Source organism: Dermacentor variabilis, chromosome 7 (assembly GCF_050947875.1).
Source record: "Dermacentor variabilis isolate Ectoservices chromosome 7, ASM5094787v1, whole genome shotgun sequence".
Lineage (NCBI taxonomy): Eukaryota > Metazoa > Arthropoda > Arachnida > Ixodida > Ixodidae > Dermacentor > Dermacentor variabilis.
In genome coordinates, this window is record NC_134574.1 from 54,785,243 (window position 1) to 54,804,531 (window position 19,289).

General features: G+C 44.5%; 1 protein-coding gene across 1 annotated transcript in view; it reads right to left on the reverse strand.

Annotated features, from left to right (window-relative positions):
• Positions 1-19,289, reverse strand: part of LOC142589043 (putative thiopurine S-methyltransferase) — a 50,929-nt gene that overhangs the window by 7,377 nt on the left and 24,263 nt on the right. The window contains exons 4-6 of the mRNA XM_075700831.1: positions 18,083-18,135; positions 14,269-14,343; positions 13,182-13,267 (exon numbers count right to left, since the gene is read on the reverse strand). Coding sequence (XP_075556946.1) covers positions 13,182-13,267; positions 14,269-14,343; positions 18,083-18,135 — 214 coding nt within the window. The remainder of the gene's footprint in view (positions 1-13,181; positions 13,268-14,268; positions 14,344-18,082; positions 18,136-19,289) is intronic.

Consider the following 19,289-nt stretch of genomic DNA (forward strand, 5'->3'; position numbering starts at 1 on the left):
TATCGAATCTTTCAGTATTCTTACATACGGCTCGTCTACACGCTGATTCCGTAATGCCTGCATGACTGCTGAGGTGTCGACTGAATCAAACGCTTTCTCGTAATCAATGAAAGCTATATATAAGGACTGCTTATATTCAGCACAATTCTCTATCACCTGATTGATAGTGTGAATATGGTCTATTGTTGAGTAGCCTTTACGAAATCCTGCCTGGTCCTTTTGTTTACAGAAGTCTAATGTGTTGCTGGTTCTATTTGCGATTACCTTAAGTAAATAGCTTGTAGGCAAAGGACAGTAAGCTGATCGGTCTATAATTTTTCAAGTCTTTGGCGTCCCTTTTCTTATAGATTAAGATTATGTTGGCGTTCTTCCAAGATTCCGGTACGCTCGAAGTCATGAGGCCTTGCGTATACAAGGTGGCCAGTTTTTCTAGAACAATCTGCCCACCATCCTTCAACAAATCTGCTGTAACCTGATCCTCCCCAGCTGCCTTCCCCTTTTGCATAGCTCCCAAGGCTTTCTTTACTTCATCCGGCGTTATTTGTGGGATGTCAAGTTCCTCTAGACTATTTCCTCTTCAATTATATTCGTGGGTGCCACTGGTACAATATAAATTTCTATAGAACTCCTCAGCCACTTGAACTATCTTATCTATATTAGTAATATTGCCGGCTTTGTCTCTTAACGCATACATCTGATTCTTGCCTATTCCTAGTTTCTTCTTCACTGCTTTTAGGCTTCCTCCGTTCCTGAAAGCATGTTGAATTCTATCCATATTATACTTATTTATATCAGCTGTCTTACCCTTGTTGATTAACTTGGAAAGTTACTCCAGTTCTATTTTAGCTGTAGGGTTAGAGGCTTTCATACATTGGCGTTTTTTAATCAGATCTTTCGTCTCCTGCTATAGCTTACCGGTATCCAGTCTAACGAAGTTACCACCGAGTTCTATTGCACACTCCTTAATGATGCCCATAACATTGTCGTTCATTGCTTCAACACTAAGTACTCTTCCTGAGGTAAAGCCGAATACCTGTTCTGTAGCTTGATCCGGAATTCCGCTATTTTTCCTCGTACGCTTAATTTATTGATAGGCTTCTAATGTACCAGCTTCTTCCGTTCCCTCCTCAAGTCTATAAACATAGACACCCCATAAATTGAATGGAAAGACGGTGGCGCGATAACTCAATTGGCAAGAGCACCGCACGAGTAATGCGAAGGCGTGGGCTCGCATCCCACCTGCGGCCAGCAGTTTTTTCATCCACTTCCATTTTCATAATTTAGCATTCCTTTAATTCAAATAATAAGTACGTGTACTTTCCCCTATGCTCTCCTTGGTGTCTTTGTTGACTTCTTATAATATGACTAATAAAAAGTTGGCCCCTCGGTTTCCCTTGTTCTCTTCCGTGCGTGATGTCGTTTAACTGCCTCCGGTGTCGTCATTCTCTTGCCATTCCAGTGACGGTGTACTTGTGTCGGGGTGCAAGGGCACTATAATGGCTTTCTGATTCGAGTATCAGGTGGAGACTATACACACAACCCGCACCATGTATGGGAGGTACCGCGGCTGCAGGCGTTTGCTGCGGTGTAGTGGAGCGCGCGCCGATTGTTGCTGTCGCAGGCGTTGGCGCCGGCGTCACTTCCCGTGGCAGAGGTCACGTCCTTTCCAGACACGGCTTTTTCGGACGCCTTTTGCGCACGCCAGATGGGTGCGCGCTTTCGCCACTCCAGCCAATAAAGGCTTTAGCGTTAAAAACGTATCCGATTGAAATCCGTTTCAAGAGTTGAAATATCATAACGACACACTGTGAATGGCGATAAGTACGTTTTACCTAGAAATGAATTTCGCCAAATTGGTTCGAACACGCGCATCTCTTTATATTTTTCCTGTACGCATCAGACTACGAGGGTGATGAAATAATGGTAACTGGAGCGATCCACGAAGGTCTATAATAAATTGGACTAGCCGTATCTCTTCTTTTACACCGGAAATAAACACGCATTATGTAAAAATTTGCACCGTATGAAAACGTAGAACATCAATAGGCAATAACGAAGATCAACTTCGAACTCCTCAAAGTAACCGCCTAAATTGTTTGACAATCGGTAGACTGTTTCGGTAGGCACAAGAAGGTCGAGTTCTTTAGCAGAGCCATAACAACGATGCAATTGTAAGATATTCCACAATTAGTACCATTTTATTCACACTCAATTCGTCACACGGGAGTTACTGGCATCGCGTCTTGGAAAGGTCTGTAAATTTTTTGTTTAAGAACATAATATGTCCACTCAGAAGTTCTTGTGTTTTCAATTGATGTTCTCTTTCATTTACTTCTACCTTTATTTAGACCAGGAGCACAGAAATGCGCCAAGAGCGCAGCCGTCGAGGTTATGGCATGGCGGGTTGTTGCAATAGCACAACGCTACAACCTCGCAGATACTAGGCGCATAAATGTTGTGCGTACTCAAAACTTTGTCACACTGTTAGGAGCTGGTACAGCCAGTAATGAACTTGTGTTTGCACATAACCTTATGATGTGTTCGATACCACAAACATGTCATGGCGTCAACGTAGAGTGCTATACACATGCGTTTCCCTCCTCTCCACGCTAAGTCCCGTTTTCCAACTACTCTAAGGAAGCCGTTGCATTGAGGGTGTGACGCGGACAGCGCCTATTAAGTTCACCTCATTAACTTCTGTGAAGCAGTTATATTTCAAAGAAATACCTTAGTTATTCTCTCATAAAATAAGATATTGGATACATTTATGTTTCTCGCGTCTTTCAAAGTAGTCATTATGCTAGCTAGAATAGAGAAAATAATCGTTGCAAGTTGATTGAAGTATTATGGATTGGTGATCTTATGTGGAGACTTATAGAAGTGAAAGTATGCAGATTATTTTTCCAATTAAGGCGCATTGCCCTGCTGAATACTGCGGTAGCTAAACTATGCATGTCTTCCTGGTGTTAAAGGTGTTCAAGTTATGAGCGGGCATTTGTTTTATAATATTGTCACGCACGAGTTTGTGCCACTGTGGACAAAAGACGTTGGGAGGTGAAGAGGAGGTTGAAGTGTCTCGACGATCGGTAGATGGTGTTACCCTGGCTACTGAGCTACATTTAACGTTGTAACTGTATATACTGTAAATAGATATCCCCGTAACATTTTGGTGGAGGTGCAGGGTACTCGCGCCACAAGCCGGCCCTGAATATTCGCAGCGGGCTTCACATCGGTTCCGCTGTTATGGCTACTCACGCTGCCTCCACCGCTCAGACGTCAGCTGAAGTAGTGCTAACCCAGCTACGTTGCTCGGGAATTGTCATCGGCACTGGAAAGGTCGACGTCGAATACTGGCTGACGTCGTAGGAACGCGTCGGTAAGCACAACAAGTGGGATGCCACGCTTTTGCTGGTCAACGTGATCTTTTACTTGGGAGGAACCACGAAGGTATGGTTCGAGATGCATGAAGCCGACGTTATAAGCTGGGACTCCTGCAAGGAAAATCTACGCGATCTTTTCGGAAGACCTGTGGGACGTCAAATGGAGGCCAAGCAAGAGCTAGCGTTTCGTGCCCAGATATCAACCGAATCGTACGTCGCGCATATTCAAGACATTCTGGCTGTCTGCCGTAATGCGGACGCGGATATGCTGGAGGTCGACAAGGTAGTACCCATCTTGCAGGCCATCGCGGACGATGCGTTCAACCTCCTGTTTTGCAGGAACTGCTCAACGATCGAGTCCATCGTTAATAAATGCCGGAATTTTGAGCAAGCGAAGAGCAAACGCATCGTACAACGCTTCAAGCGACTTCCGAATACGGCTGGCACCTCCTCCTGCAACGACCCTCCGGCGTCACATCCGCCTACAAGGCCAAAGAAGTTGGCGACGAATTACACAGGTCATTCGTCGCGAACTTGAGGTTATGGCTCCAAGTTCTCACTGCTCCCACACGCATGACAACATGACCATGTCGCTCATTCAAGCTGTTGTGCGCCAAGAAATTGCAAACACGGACATCCAGTCTGCCGTCCGACCATGTCCCACCCCTACCGCTCTTGTGATTGCCTCTGCTGCACCTCGATAGTCGCTCCCGAATCGATATTGAAACCCCTCTGAGTGGCGAACACCGGATGACAGACCAGTTCGCTTTGCTTGCCCCTGGTTGGTCACGTCTCCCGCCATTGCCATAATAGCCACTGGTACTTCTCACCTCGACCGTATGCTGATCGCCGCTTCGACTGAGACCCTCGGCCTCTGTCGCCCCTCACTGAACCACACAATGCCGACTTTCCCTCTCGGGGAAACACCACTAGCCGCTCGCCCTCGCCGCAACGCCGTCAGTCCAGTTCACCTACACCCCGACGTCCCTCGTCCCTGTCCTACGCAGGTCGCTTCTCGGGAAACTAAGCAATCTAGCCCCCGGAGGTGAGGATGCATTGACGACTCGGACTGCAAAACCTCTGCTGTCCCCTGCAGCTCGACCGAACCTTGCTGAAATATTTATTATGACCCGTTGAAGCCCTCATCGATACTCGCGCTGAAGTGTCGGTTATGCGATCAGACCTTCGTAGCCGTCTCCGAAAAGCCCTGACACCTGCCGAATCACCTGCCGTCCGAGTAGCTATTGGCAGTACAACAGCCGTGATGGGAATGTGCGCTGCCCGTGTTACCATTGCCGGCCGTCCAGTGTTAGTCTTGTTCACTGTACTGGCCGAGTGTCCCCACGAAGTGACTCTTGGAATCGACTTTCTCACTGCCCATTCAGCCCTTATTGACGGTGCAACCGGCACCCTTCACCTTGAACTGCCTCGTTATTTTGTCGACCCGACCGACAACCACAAGTCCCGCCTTCGTTCTACTGAATTAGTTCGACTTGAACCTGACGCTGCGACTTACGTCCTCATGTCGCCTTCTCCACCACTTGGAGATGGCCCCACGGTGTCCCCACTTTGCGACGTCCTCCTGGCCCGTCAAATAGCACTACCCAGCTCAATTGTAACTCTTGTCAACAATCAAGCGTGGCTTCCTCTTCTGAATTTTCGTTCGTGTCTGCAAGTGCTTCCTGAGGGTGTATCTCTCGCTGTGCTGTCCCCTTTGGAAGACTGTGGAGTAGCTGCTCTTACGCCCGAACCACGATTCGACACTGCTGCAGCTTCGGCCCTACTCACGTCACGCTACGGCATGTTTACACCAATGATAGCTACTGATTTACGACCTGCGTACGCCGACGCCCTTCAGCATTCTGATGTCCTCTGAAGACAACTTTGATTTTGGCAATCGCACGTTAGGTCGAACCCGTGTCGTTACACGTCCAATCCACACTCATGACGCTCCTCATATACAGCGGCGGCCCTACCGTCTGCGGCTGAACACCAGGTGATCCAAACGGAGGTGGACAAAATGCTCTCCAATGTTATTATCGTCACTTGTCGTTTTCGTTAAAAAGAAGGTCAATACCTGGAGATTTCGTATCGATTACCGTCAACTCAATAAGATTACCAAATGTACGTGCATCCGCTTCCACGTATTGATTACGCGCTGGACCGCTTACACGGTGCCAGTTATTTTTCGGCGATTGATTTGCGGTCTGGCTACTGGCTAATTGCAGTAGAGGAACGAGATCGCGAAAATCGCCTTCGTCACCCCAGATAGTCTCTACCAATTTAAAGTGATGCCTTTCGGACTGTGTATTGCCCCTGCTAGCTTCGAGCGCATGCCTGACATGCCTCTGTTACCTTGATGACGTCATTGTTTTTTCATCGACGTTTGAGAGCCACCTTCACCGACTCTCAGCTATCCTTGCTGTTTTTCGACGAGCTTGCCTACAACTCAATTTTGCAAAATGCCATTTCGGCCACCGCCAAATACGAGTACTGTGTCACTTGGTTGACGCTGCTGGCGTCCAGCCTGATCCTGATAAAGTTTGTGCCATTGGTGAGTTTCCACTTTCGCGTTCTTCTACCGATGTCCGAATTTTTCTAGCACTGTGTTCCTATTTTCGGCGATTTATCCAGTATTTTGCCGAAATCGCTCATCCTCTCACACACCTCCTCAAAAAGGAGCCCACTTTTCGTTGGAGACCCAACCAGGCTGCAGCATTTTCAACGCTTATCAGTCGCCTTATCAATCCAACCGTGTTGGGTCATTTTGATCCGCATGCCTACACAGAAGTTCGCACTGATGCCAGCGGCCATGGCATTGGCGCTATCTTGTCCCAACGACAGCGGGACACCAATCGCGTGATCGCGTATGCATCCCCGTAACAATATTGTCGATACAACACCCGGCAGTTCTGTATCGACTATCGGCACCTTAACTAGATTACAAAGAATGATGTGGCGCTTTGCGGCCAATACACGATGTACTCGATTCTGTCCATGGCGCAAGGTAGTTTTCTTCTTTAGATCTGCGTTCTGGCTATTGGCAAATTGCCGTTGACGAGCAGGTTCGCGGAAAGGCCGCATTCCTTACACACGATGGGGTCTCGACCAGTTTAAAGTCATGCTCTTTGGGTTGTATCATGCCTCAGCAACATTCAAACGAACGATGGACTGCCTCCTTCGCGGGTTCAAGTGGCCCACTTGCCTATGCTACCATCACGATGTCGTTTTTTCGCCTACATTTCCCAGTCATCTACAGTGACTATGGGCTATGCTGCAGCTATTTCGCAACACCCGTCTTCTACTGAACTCCTCCAAATGCCGTTTCGGCAAACCTGTGATCACCATACAAGGCCATCTTGATGACGCTGCCGTTATCGAACGTGACCTTGCCAAAGTACTTGCTGTTACAAATTTTCTAACACCCGTTCTTAGCAAGACGCCCGATCGGTGCGTCGTTACGTAGCCCCTTGTGATTTTTGTCAGCGCCAGAAAAATGTGCCACTCCAGGTGCGTAGCAAGGGGGGGGGGGGGCTTATGGGGCTTCAGCCCCCCCCCCCCCCGAAATTTTTTTCGTGCTGTCATGCACCGCCGACCAAAACAACCCGCGGGGCGGGAAATCATTCTGGACTGTCTAGAATGTCTTTTTCACACTCGAAAAGACATGTCAGCGCGAACACTGCGAACTCGTACTGGATATCGCGGCAACGTCCATGCACCGGAATTCGCATAATGCCACGAGCTCTATCCGAGCACAAAGTTTCAAGAGTATATTATTGGTGAGCGGGCTCATCGCGGCATCTCGCGGAGGCCGCGGAATCTACCGAGCGCATGGAAATATATTTCGAAAATTTATGGGTATAAAGTTCTCATAAACTTTTGATACAAAATGTGCATTGATATATGCAGAGTCCTGCTTTAGAATTTCAATTCTGGAACTTTGTGGGTTTAATGTTATAAACATTTGACGTCAAAGGTGCATTAACTTTTCTAAAGTCGTACATGGGACCATACAACGAGACAAGCCAAATCAACACATTAGCCGACAAGTTGGCAAAGCAAGCTGCGAGGTCTGATGAGATGAAGCCTAGTGGTGGTTCATTTGTGCCGTGATGTCACTGAAAAGAATAACAACATATTTTTCTCCTGCACCAAAGCACCCATTCAAGACATTAAAGCCGGCAAAGATAACTACGTTCTTATTTATTTTTTTACTTTGACTTTTGTTCCCGAAGACACATTGAGCGTCTTCAATTTTCTTGTTCTCACTACCCGCGGGCTGCTGCAGTCAGCTAGAGCGCATGGGGTTTTGTCGTGTTGCCCCAACCGCCGCATGGCGCACTTTGGTGCGCGTTCGTTTTTGTCTGGCCGAGTGGATTTTTGCCTGGCACAGTTTGGGACACCTTCTGGCTAGTAGCCGAGTAAAAGAAACAATGGTCGCTCTTCGCCATCACTGTGGGGACTCGACGGATAGCAACGCGTTCGCTTGAGCGTAACTTCTCCGGAAAGTCTTGTCTCGCCGGTGTAGGATACCGATCAGTATGCGTATGGTTCTCTATGGGCCAAGCGTCTCACGTTTCCTTCGATATTCCTTGGGTAGCCACATTAGGTGCCCAAAATAGGCATTTGATTGTGGCCAACATGCTTTCCTTGGCGTTTTCTTTTATTTCGGTGCTCCGGCCCCACAATAAAAGAAGACATTGTTGCGGCGCAGACAATTACCCCATGGTCAAAGTTCGATTTAGTTTCTTCTTTTTCGGAAAGTAATGGGCCACGGGACGCTTCAGGTGTCGGATACTCTTATTATATCAATTATATGTACACTCTAGGCACATTCCTGCCGTCACCTTCAGGTTTCGTATACAGTCCTAGCGCGATAACATTGAGCCCGCGCGCCACATGCTGCATGTGCGAGTGAAAGCGTAGGGGGGGGGGGTGGCATGGGTGAGCCGACGATGGTGGCTCGGTCTTGTGTGCGCAAGGGAGAAAAGCGGGGAGAAAGCACGCCGCCTTCCATCGCGTGCGATACATCGGGGGGAGTGGAGGGAGGGGGGGCGGGTTTTAGGATTCTGTGAATTTGTGATTGTCCAACATATTTATTTGCCTTGTTTGACGCGTTATATACGGTAACTTTTGTTTAGATATGTACATTTATTGGAGATTTATACGTATATTTATATATCTTGTTGCGGGCATTTGTGTATACGTGCAGTGAACTTCGTTTCCAGTGACACTTTTCTGTCCTTTATTAAGCTGTATCTTCGCATTTATAAAGTACGAGGGCGAGTCAAATGAAAGTAAGCCTACCCACACCGCGCAATAATGGTTCGGTTCATTATCTCCGAGGCGTGTGCGTAGCACACAGGCACCTTTCATTTACAAACGTGACAATCAAGTGAGAGTAAATGTTCTTTAATGCTCTTATACGCTGGGTTGAACACGGTTGCGTGACATAATGGACGCTCCAAAATTTGAACAGCGTGCGGTCGTGCGGTTTCTTGACAGCTGAACGTGTTTCGCAAAAAGACATTAGTCACCGTATGCCGGCCGTGTACGTTGAACATTGTATTTCATTGGCCTCTGTGAAGCGTTGGAACAAACGGTTCAAACAAGGACGTGAAAGTTGCAAAGACAATCCAAGACCGAGCCAAAGCCACCGTTTAATCACAACCAACACAATTGCAAAGGTCGATGAGCTTATTAGACAAGAACGGAGGATAACCATCGGTGAGCTGGCAGAGCCTGTGAACATCAGTCACGGTTCGGTTCGCATCATAATTCATGAACATCTCGGTTATCGGCTCTTTGTGCTTAATAAATGCCCAGGATTGTGAACCACCGACAGAAGACGGAGAGGTTCGGCGCTGCCTTGACTCATTTGGTCCGCTATCACAATGAGGCTGACGACTTCTTATCTGTAATTGTCACCGGGGACGAATCATGGTGCCACTACTAAGAACCAGAAACACGACGGCAATGCTTACAGTGGAAACATTCGATTTCACCCCTTCCAAACAAAGCAAAGCCCTTTATTTCTGCCTGAAAGGTGTTGACCTTTTCTTTTATCATCAGGGGCCATTACTGACCGTATTTGCTAAAACTAGAGAGACTATCAATCGTTTACGGTATTGTGAAACACCGGATCGGCTGGGTGTCGGTATCAAGAACAAACGACGTGGAAAATTGATGAATGTGATCATCTTGCTCCTCGACAATACCCGACTCCACGTCGTTGATATGGTTAACACAAAACTGGCCAAGTTCAAGTCGGAAACGCTGCTACATCCGCCATATAGCCCAGACCTGTCGCCTTTCGATTTCCACAATTTGGGACAATTGGAAAAACAGCTCAAGGGAACCATATTCGTGTAGGACGATGACGTGAAAGAGTCAGTTACAGATTTTTGAAGCAGCAATCCAAGGAGCTTTATGAGACGGGAATCACGCGACAAGTTAGTCAGTGAAACAAATGTCTTAGTGCTCATGGAGACTTCTTTTAAATAAGGTACCCCATTTGTCATATATTCGCGTTGGCTCACTTTCATTTGACTCGCTCTCATATATTTTGCAGAACTGCTGCATTTTATAAGTGCTCTCTGTTGCGACCATAATTTCGGTGCAATTACTCACAATACACGACCGGTGACAGCTCCTCCTGCGTAATACATTGGCACGAAGGGCACCGCCACTGAGATTTCTCCCTGGCCGTTGCGTATGTAGAAAAATGTATACAATGTTCTTGAATGAAAAGGTTTCATTAAAACATTTGTCTTCAACTTCTTCATATCGCGGCCCTTACATTTTTCATATCAGCTGCGTGCACTGCTTTGCTGGTTGCGAAGTGATATATGGAAGATGGACCATGGAAGCATTGATGTCAGTTACTTCGAACACAGTAATTTTGGGGGCATAGGAGTATATTCATTTATGAAAAAATACATAGTTTACTTGACAGTGCATAGAATTAAAAAATTCCTTTGCAGCATCTTTGGCAATGGCATTGCAGTTATTGTCGTGTATTTGACACTTCGACAAATTCTATTAAGAAGAGGCCGAGCTGCAACCTGAGACCCCCCACCCCTCCGAACGAAATTTCTGGCTAAGCCACTGCGCCACTTCCACCTGATGGCTATCTTCAGTCTCTCGATATTCCATATGACCATTTCATTGCGTCGGCCTCGACTTACTTGGCCCGTTCCTCCTGTCTGTCCCAGGAAACAGATGGGCAGCCTTGCTACAGACTGTGCGATTCGATTCGTGGTTACCCGGGCACTTCCCGCCAAAAGTGCGACCGACGTTGCAGACTTCTTGCTCCTCAACGTCATTCTCCAACACACGGAATCTAGGCAACTAGTAACCGACCGGGGTAGACAGTTCATTTGAAGCTCGTCGAGGACATTCTACACTCTTGGTCGACGCAACACAGACTGACCACGGCTTACCACCCACAGACGAACGGCTTGACAGAGCGACTGGACCGAACGATTAACGACATGCCGGCAATGTATGTGTCCACCGACCACCAGGGCTGGGATACTGCGTTGGCTTTTGTGACATTCGCGTATAACACGCCAAGACATGAGACCACTGGGTATTCGCCTTTATTTCTCTTATTTGGCTGAAATCCTGCGTTGCCCATGGACGTGTTGGTGCGTTCTGCATCCCCTCCTACCGCGTATGCTCGAGAGGATATTGCCCGTGCCGACCATGCAAGTCAAGATTCCCGTGCTCGATTCAGCAGGTCCCAGATCCAACAATAATCTCGGTACGATATCCATCACGCGATCACCCACTTACTCCCGGGTCCCGTGTCCTCCTCTGGTCTCCAGCGCGCCTTGTCGGGCTTTCTGAAAAGTTGCTGTTCCCGTACGTAACGTGCGAAATCGCTCCAATGTGTTCATCCGCATCGGCTTAACCGCGTTACCGACATCGTTCACGTCGTCCGCCTGAAGCCCTATCATGTCCCAGACAATGATTAACTTTGTGTGCTGTGAACATTTTCCTTGCTGTCATTTTTCAACACGAATCAGTGCTTTTGGTACCGGGGGGGGGGGGGGGGGGTTAAGGTTATGAGTCACCTATTCTGCGAAAGAAGAAGTCGTATAGCAGACGAGAAAAAAAGTGAGCTGTGCACAGCACCACCATCTTTGTTGTCGTGGCACCAGTCACTATGTGCGTAAGTATTGTATATAAACACTTTTTGACATCTCCCCGTAACAACATGAAGTTACGGCGACAAATAATATGCATAGATTAGTTATTTGTAGATTCCAGAAAATCGTATACGGAAATCACAATGTCAAAGAAAATTGGTGCAGCACAGCCTCGACAACAAACCCCATCTGCCCAAAGTATTACGGCTTTATCATTCGAACATTTTGCTGGCTCTGCAGTTCACCATGTCATCATGTTATCTTTTTGTTGTTGTTTTTTGTCACTGGAGACGAAAGCTTACATGCACCGTAGCTGAAGCGCAGGAGAGTTATATCCGCTCATAATTTCATTTGTATTCAGGTAAATGAAGAATAAAATACTAGAACTACATGTGCGCCAAACACGGTAGCTTTTGCAGCACACACAGCGCTTACTGCACCTCTTCTGACAATAGTAAAACAAGTGTAAAATGCAAAAAGAAACGATAAAAAAGAAAAAGCAGAAGCGAAAGCTCAGAGGAAATATAACGACCCCTTCAGGCCCTTGATTTCCCATATGCATTTTCATGGCGTTGCACAGCAGTGACCTTGAGTCTACTTTGGCCCTAGATTGTGCCCTATAAGTAACGGTGCCAAAGGCACCCAAAGTGGTCGGTAATGCAAAGGCAGCAACATACACGTTACTGATTGTCTTGAATCACTTGTCTTAATGGACGTGTGCGCTATTTCGAGCACCCACTGTAAACGCTGCATGTCACATAGAGCTTTCCCACGAGCTCCTCGGCTTGTAGAGCTTGTGATCAGTTCAGCTGCATGCTTTCATCAGGTTTTGCGGCGAAGCGTTACCCTCAGGAGTTCCCATCAAAATACACTGGTAATAAATAGCTTTGCTTGGCATACACTGCACAAAATTTGACGAAGTTTATTGCATTGAACAGAAAAGGTTAGTCTACCGAATGGTCGGGAGCAGATTTCTATAGCGTCTTTTTATAGCCTTGTTAAATGTCACAAATGAAAAAGAAATTCAAGCATTAAACTTAGAACACAACAAAAAAAAACATTTTTAAAAAAAGGTATCACAATTTTGTAAACTGTGCTTATTAAGCCAACTAAAGATGAAAAAATTATGTGTATACATCACTATGTACCACTAACTTGTGGGTAAAGCTGTTGCAATACATTCGTAAGCATTGTAACAATTGGAAGCAAGTTTTAAACTGATATATCAAATTTGCTGTCTTCAGATGTTCTAACAGGTGTAGTTTACAGAACTGCGGTATGTCTTTGTGGCAGTGTAACATATATGTAAACTTCGGATTGGTTCAGTGGTTACCTAGCGAAGGTATTTCTACGTTTCACGCGTAAGAAGAAAACTGCGCTAAAAACGCGAGCACGTTGAGAAGAAATAGAAAACACATACGTTACGTCAGCTTTGTCTCCTTCTTGTGTACGTGCCGGCGCTGTGCCATTTTGTCCTTAAACGAGGATCCATATCAATGCGGCAACTTACACTCTTGGCTGCAATATATTTTTACGTATCACGTGTGTTTGTATAGGGAAATCAGAGTTGGCCCCAAGCAAAAGCGCCCTCTTATGGGAACTATTGGAAACAGAGAAAGCCGGTGGTGGCGCTGCTATCTGTACTCACGGTTGTACCAGGGGGCGTCGTAAGTGAGCGCCCAGAGGCCGTAGGAAAAATCATCGGCAAGGAGAGATTTTATATGGGCAGTATACCTGGAAAGAAGACAAGCCGGTCGTCAACTAAAATTGCCTCCAATCGAATAATGAACTATACGCTCAGAATAGCGTAAACATTATTTCGTCTTTGCCAGCTCCAATGATTGAAGTCGGCAAGATTCAGACGTAGAAAGGAAAAGAAATGCAAGGGACGTTAACTAGACTTCGTCCAGTTCACTGGCCAGGGGGGAACGAAGGAGACAGAACATGGGACGTTCGGCTGCAGTGGCCATGCATATTTCATAGCAGTGACATTTCAGAGTGATTTCTGATAAGCACTATCTGCCACGCCAGTTATACAAACGAAAGTATCTATAATCACACACACACTGTGTGACTAATCAGGCGCACACAGTGAATCATGCAGACTACAGAACTTCCACAGCAGTTTTCTTGATACCAGTATAGGAGGAATAAAAAGGGTTCAAGCCTTCTCTCACCGCCCCACAAATAACGGCACGGCCTTACGCGAGCCGTTCTGCGCTGGCATTTATCTGGATATAACCACATCCGCTTCAATGGGCAAGTGATTATTCAGCATAGCTAATTCTTATTAAGGAACATGCCCTTTTGCTGCACGAATGATGCTTGGATGTACGAGATACAATATGTCCAATCATCTTCCTCAGCCTATTTCATGCAAACTGTCGGACTAAGGTGTCCTTTAGCAATCTCCAGTCGTCTCTGTCATGCGTTATTATACTTTACTGTATTTCTGGACATTTTCTAACATCTTGAATGGGATTTTACATCGTAGAAGAAAGAACGCCATCATACCATCGAATTCCAGTGGGTTACAAGTCATTCTGGAAATGCAGGAAATGATGTTGCTTTTTGCGATAGCGTGCACTTAAAAAAGATGTGGCTTCGCTGAAGGAAATACATATTTGACTGGGGATAGAAAAGACTAACATACTTGGAAAGTGTGAGTTCGATAACAGAGAGGCCACGACAATGCGGCCGTGTGCTCTGACAAGGGGTACTTGAAAGGAGATTACCTTGGTCGGTCCTCTTGCAGCACACATGTGAAACCAGATCTGTCCCAAACAATATCCATGCGTCCGGCGCACTCTCTGGAATAACGCCATTCGAATTTATTTATTACGCACACACACAGACACACACACACAATAAATATATATATATATATATATATATATGTGTGTATATAATGTTCAGTCACTCCTTCATTCATCTATCTATCTAACCATCAATCTATCAATCTGTCTATCTATCTATTTATCCATCTATCTATCTATCTATCTATCTATCTATCTATCTATCTATCTATCTATCTATTTTCAGCTCTTCTCGAGCTATTCAAGAGACGAAATTGCAATTGTACAAGTTTTCAAGGCGTTGGGAAAGTATTACCAAAAAATAGCAATCCCCATTAGTGATTTTGTCACTTGGGTTCCCTGCTATGTAAATAAAAAAGAACTCTCCATGAGGATCTTTCTGATTCGACACGCTCTTATTGGAAGTTTTCACTGTGGGTATTCAGCTCTGAGTATTCGCTATCAATGACACTTAGAGGTATTCTAACAGGAACCGTGAGTTTTGTCTTCAGCTTATTCGACTGCCCAAACATTTCTGGAATCCTGTGCTTGAAAAGGAACGATGCTTGGGTCAAGCTCCGATCAGAGATCTTCTTTTAGGCCACGTTGTGCCCCGCCGGTACAATAGCATCACGAACGGGCTAACGCGTACGCGAAACGAGTACAATCCACTAATATTCCAACTCATCGCTCAATCTTGGACTAAAAAAAAGTCGCACTTTCACCCGAAAGGAAAGAATAGATTGCGACAGCAAATAAGTAGACAGCTATACGAAGCAGGGTGATAGTTTTATGGGCCGCATAAACTTGTGATCATTCGCTTACTAATTGGCTTAACAAGCGTAGTGTCAAATATGAACACATCTCATTCGATGACCGCGCACACTCGCTGTCAGAACAGTGGAGTGAGAAAGCGCAGCATCAGCAGCGAGCGAACTGACCTTCGTGCTGCCTCTCGCTTCAACAAGAAGCGTCGAGAACGCATAGCACACGAAGCTATCAGCACTCGCACTCTGTCTCCATCGCAGTTCGCTTTCAAGACAGAGCCCTCGTGGCCACGCGTGGTCACGCTAACATGTTATTTGATTACTTTAGGGCGTATATTTACATCTACGAATTATAGCGGGCGAGTTCGCAAAGCGTATCCACTTGGAACAAATGCTTTGGACTGCATCAATTTCGAGATATCAATTTTCAATTTGTCGGACGAAATGCATTCGTGTTCCAGTTACTTTTGTTTTTCAATGCATGAGACGTTTTCAAAAAGCACTCCCTTACCAAATGCCCATTTCGGGCCTCTAAGGTATTTTGAATAAATAACTAAATAAATAATAAAATAATAAATAAATAAATAAATAAATTACCTCTCTGTATTTCAGTATGCATGTGGCTTGCCCTCATGGTGGATAAAATCATAATGTGCACAATGTGTGATGTTTGCTTCTTTTGTCTTAGACTGAATTATTCGACAAGATAACTCATTTTGCTCTTTTTGAGTTCATCAGAAAGAAGTACATACTTGGAAGACCGCTGCTCTAAGTAACGACTCATTTATTCCCTAAATTAAATATCACTATTTTTAAGAGCATTCTGTGCTTCATTAATACTTTTTCGTTTCATGGTATTTTAATGTGTACGCACAAGAAATACGACATCTGACGTTCTAGCGAACTGCCTATTTTTGTTCCTCCAACAGTGCTGTAATTTTCAACTTAATTCAATAAAATAATAATGAACATTTTTTTGCGAGGTGGTTTGGTCTGCTTTTCAATATCGTGTAAAAAGCCGAACTTTGTTTAGATATCCAACATGAATATACACATTACATTTAGAAAACTACTTATGACTTTTCTGTAGAAACAGGTGCAAATTACAAGAAAACTGGTGACAGCGTGGCCAATGCGGCGTCTCTTTATGCGAAATTTCAGGCAAATTCATGCGCCAATTACCTTCAATATTCACAGAACTTTCTATCATTCCTGTAATATATATATATATATATATATATATATATATATATATATATATATATTGTCACAGCCTAGTAGGAGACGGGAAAGCCGGTGTCGAGTACGTGTAAAAGCACTTTATGAGAGCAGTCAACGCGACGTCGCCGTCGCCTCTGTTTTTCTACTCGCGCATTACTTCAGCGTCGTTCTCATCGCCTGGCACATATACCCGCGGCGACCATATAGGATGTGGCAATATATATATATATATATATATATATATATATATATATATATATATATATATATATATATATATATATATATATACGTTCAAACTCCTGTAAAGAACGACACTCTTTAAAAAGCTTGCACCCTTTGAGGCTTATCTTTTCCCAGAACAGTAATCATCATCCGCGTTGCTTGCGTTTCCTTTCTTGAAAAGTCAGCGCTTGCTACTTTCTTGTCGATGATAGAATGCTGTGTCACGCTGACTTGAAAGTACCGTTCCTAACTTGGAAGTACCGGCTTCCCAGCGTTAATGAAAGGAAATGTGGACAAGACAGATGACGATTTTTGTTTTGGGACAAGTCCCAAAGGGTGCCCATTTCTTTAAGAGGAAGCTCTAGCTCGCTTGCTGTATCTAATACATTTAAAAGGAGAATTCGTTTTTCTCGTCAACCACTGCACCAAATTTGCCGAGGTTTGTTGCATTTAAAAGAAAAACTTAAAATCTAGCTACCGTTGGTTTCGTATTTTTTATTTAAGACGTAGATTTTTTATTAAAATTGGCAAATATCACACATTTTTTGAAAACTAAACTATCAAGTTTACAACTCTGTAACTCAGCAATGAAAAATAATATTCCAATTATGTGAATTGCATCTAGTAGTACATCTAAAGGGAACAAAATTGATGTGTTACACATGAATCTCAAGAAAATTAGTAATATGGAAATACAGCTTTTGCGGAACCCTTGTACACAACGCAACGAATTCACGTAAGATATAAATGGACATGCTGAATTTGTCCGCTTTGAATGATCTAATGGATACCGTTTACAGAACCGCGATATCTGTTCTTGATGATGAGCTATTAATCTTTAAACTTCGTGTTTCTATTTTTTTCGCACTTTAGAATTTTTGAATATTCTTTTAACAAAATGCAGGCCCTAAATATAAATACCGCTTCCAACAGTCACTAGAATTTACCTTTCTTTCTCGAATGCAGCAAATTTCCTTAAAATGGGTCCAGGGGTTATATCAGAAAAACGTTCTTGCGTTTTACATGTACTTGAATAGGCCGCGTCGGAGTTTGGCCCGAGCTAAAACTTCTTTTTTAGAGTGAACGCACTCATGCATGCTTCTAAAATGTGATGATTACAGACGGCTATAACTTTCACAAGTTCGGTATTATACAGACAATTGTCATTTTTTACAAGAAAGATTTGGCAGCCAAATATGCCACTCAAATGCCTGTAAAAACAGCAGGATACATTATTACGGTGCAGTAGTCTCAGAATCTCGGACAACCGCCCCTAAGTTCATAGCCCTTGATCTCCGCCATATATACAGCGTAGCGCCGTGGACACAACGAACGATCAACGTGTAAGGAGCCCACAGGAAAGGAAGCTCTGTTCCTTTACCAGAAGAATCTCACGGATAAAGGTCATTAGGTTGCCACTCATCGATGAAGTTCGTTATCGCGCCTTGTAAAAAATGAACTTTAATAATATCGGTACTGTAATTAGGCGTGCCCTGCGTAGACCGAATTCTACACTGAGGTAGCCACGCCGACATCCTCACCTTTTGAAGTCAAAAATGTCACAAATGAATACTCTGATCTTCTTGTCCGGAGTCTGTAAGAGAAGACATTGCTGAAGGTTCAGCCGAGTCATACATCTTGAAACGAACGAGTTAACATACCGACAATGGTGTTTCCACAAAGCAGGCACACTTCGCAATAATCAGTAATATTATTCTGTCCACATAGATCGTACTAATCAGCATCATTATTCAGTGTACATAGATCGTGTTTGTTTATGTAAATACTAGAAGACATGCGATAGAATGCTAAGCAAGATAGAAGTTTTTACAGCAGACCCAGCAATAAGAAAACTAATGAAATATCTATCCTCATGTGAACACAGATGAACCCGATAATTAAAGCTTCATAAAGAAAGAAAAAGAAAATTCATATGCGGGCTACACAAATTAAAGGAGTCCTCACGTTCTCCCTAAAATCACCTTGTTCCGCCCGACGACGTCTACTAAGAATTCCTCAATGGAATGTTTACCTTTACCTAATCTGCTCCTCTGTTAGTACGCTTAATTCATTTTATTCAACGTTGCCATGACAGCATACAGATAGTTCTTGGCATCTCCTGTTAGCGGATGCACGCTGTAATTACCCAGGATACAGGAGGCTTGTGCGACCGTGCAGAATCACTACCCAATTTCTTGTGAAGCGGTTTCCGTTACTTTCGAGCAGTAGCAAAAAGAGTTCCAGTTGCCTGTAATGAAATCACGCACGCTAAAATGTTTTTCGTGCACAGCTGGTCAGAGTGAAACTGCCCGCGTACAACGCTTTCAAGCAATTCTTGAAGAATATTTACAAAGGCAGTATTCCAACCACACACATATTACTTGGCAGAACAATTGCCATAGTCTAACTGTTTAACCCTTTCGCACACTTGTTAAATAATTTTTTTGTAAAGGCTATGTTTGTTCCACATGCATTGAACTTCATTAGCACACTAATTTGCCTTATTCTTTCTCTCTTTTTCGCTAAATTTGTTCTGTGTAGATTTTGCAGTTCTGCCAGGGAAACTGTCTATGTTCTTTTCACTTAAAGAACACAGCCATAACGCTCCGGGGAACTTGCATACGTAAATTATTTCGAAGGCCGCAATTAACCCACAAGCTATGAACTTTTCCTACACAATACCCACAATCTGTCCCTAATATGCGTCAAGCATAAACAAGGTGCCTTGTTTCGTTCACAGAGAATACC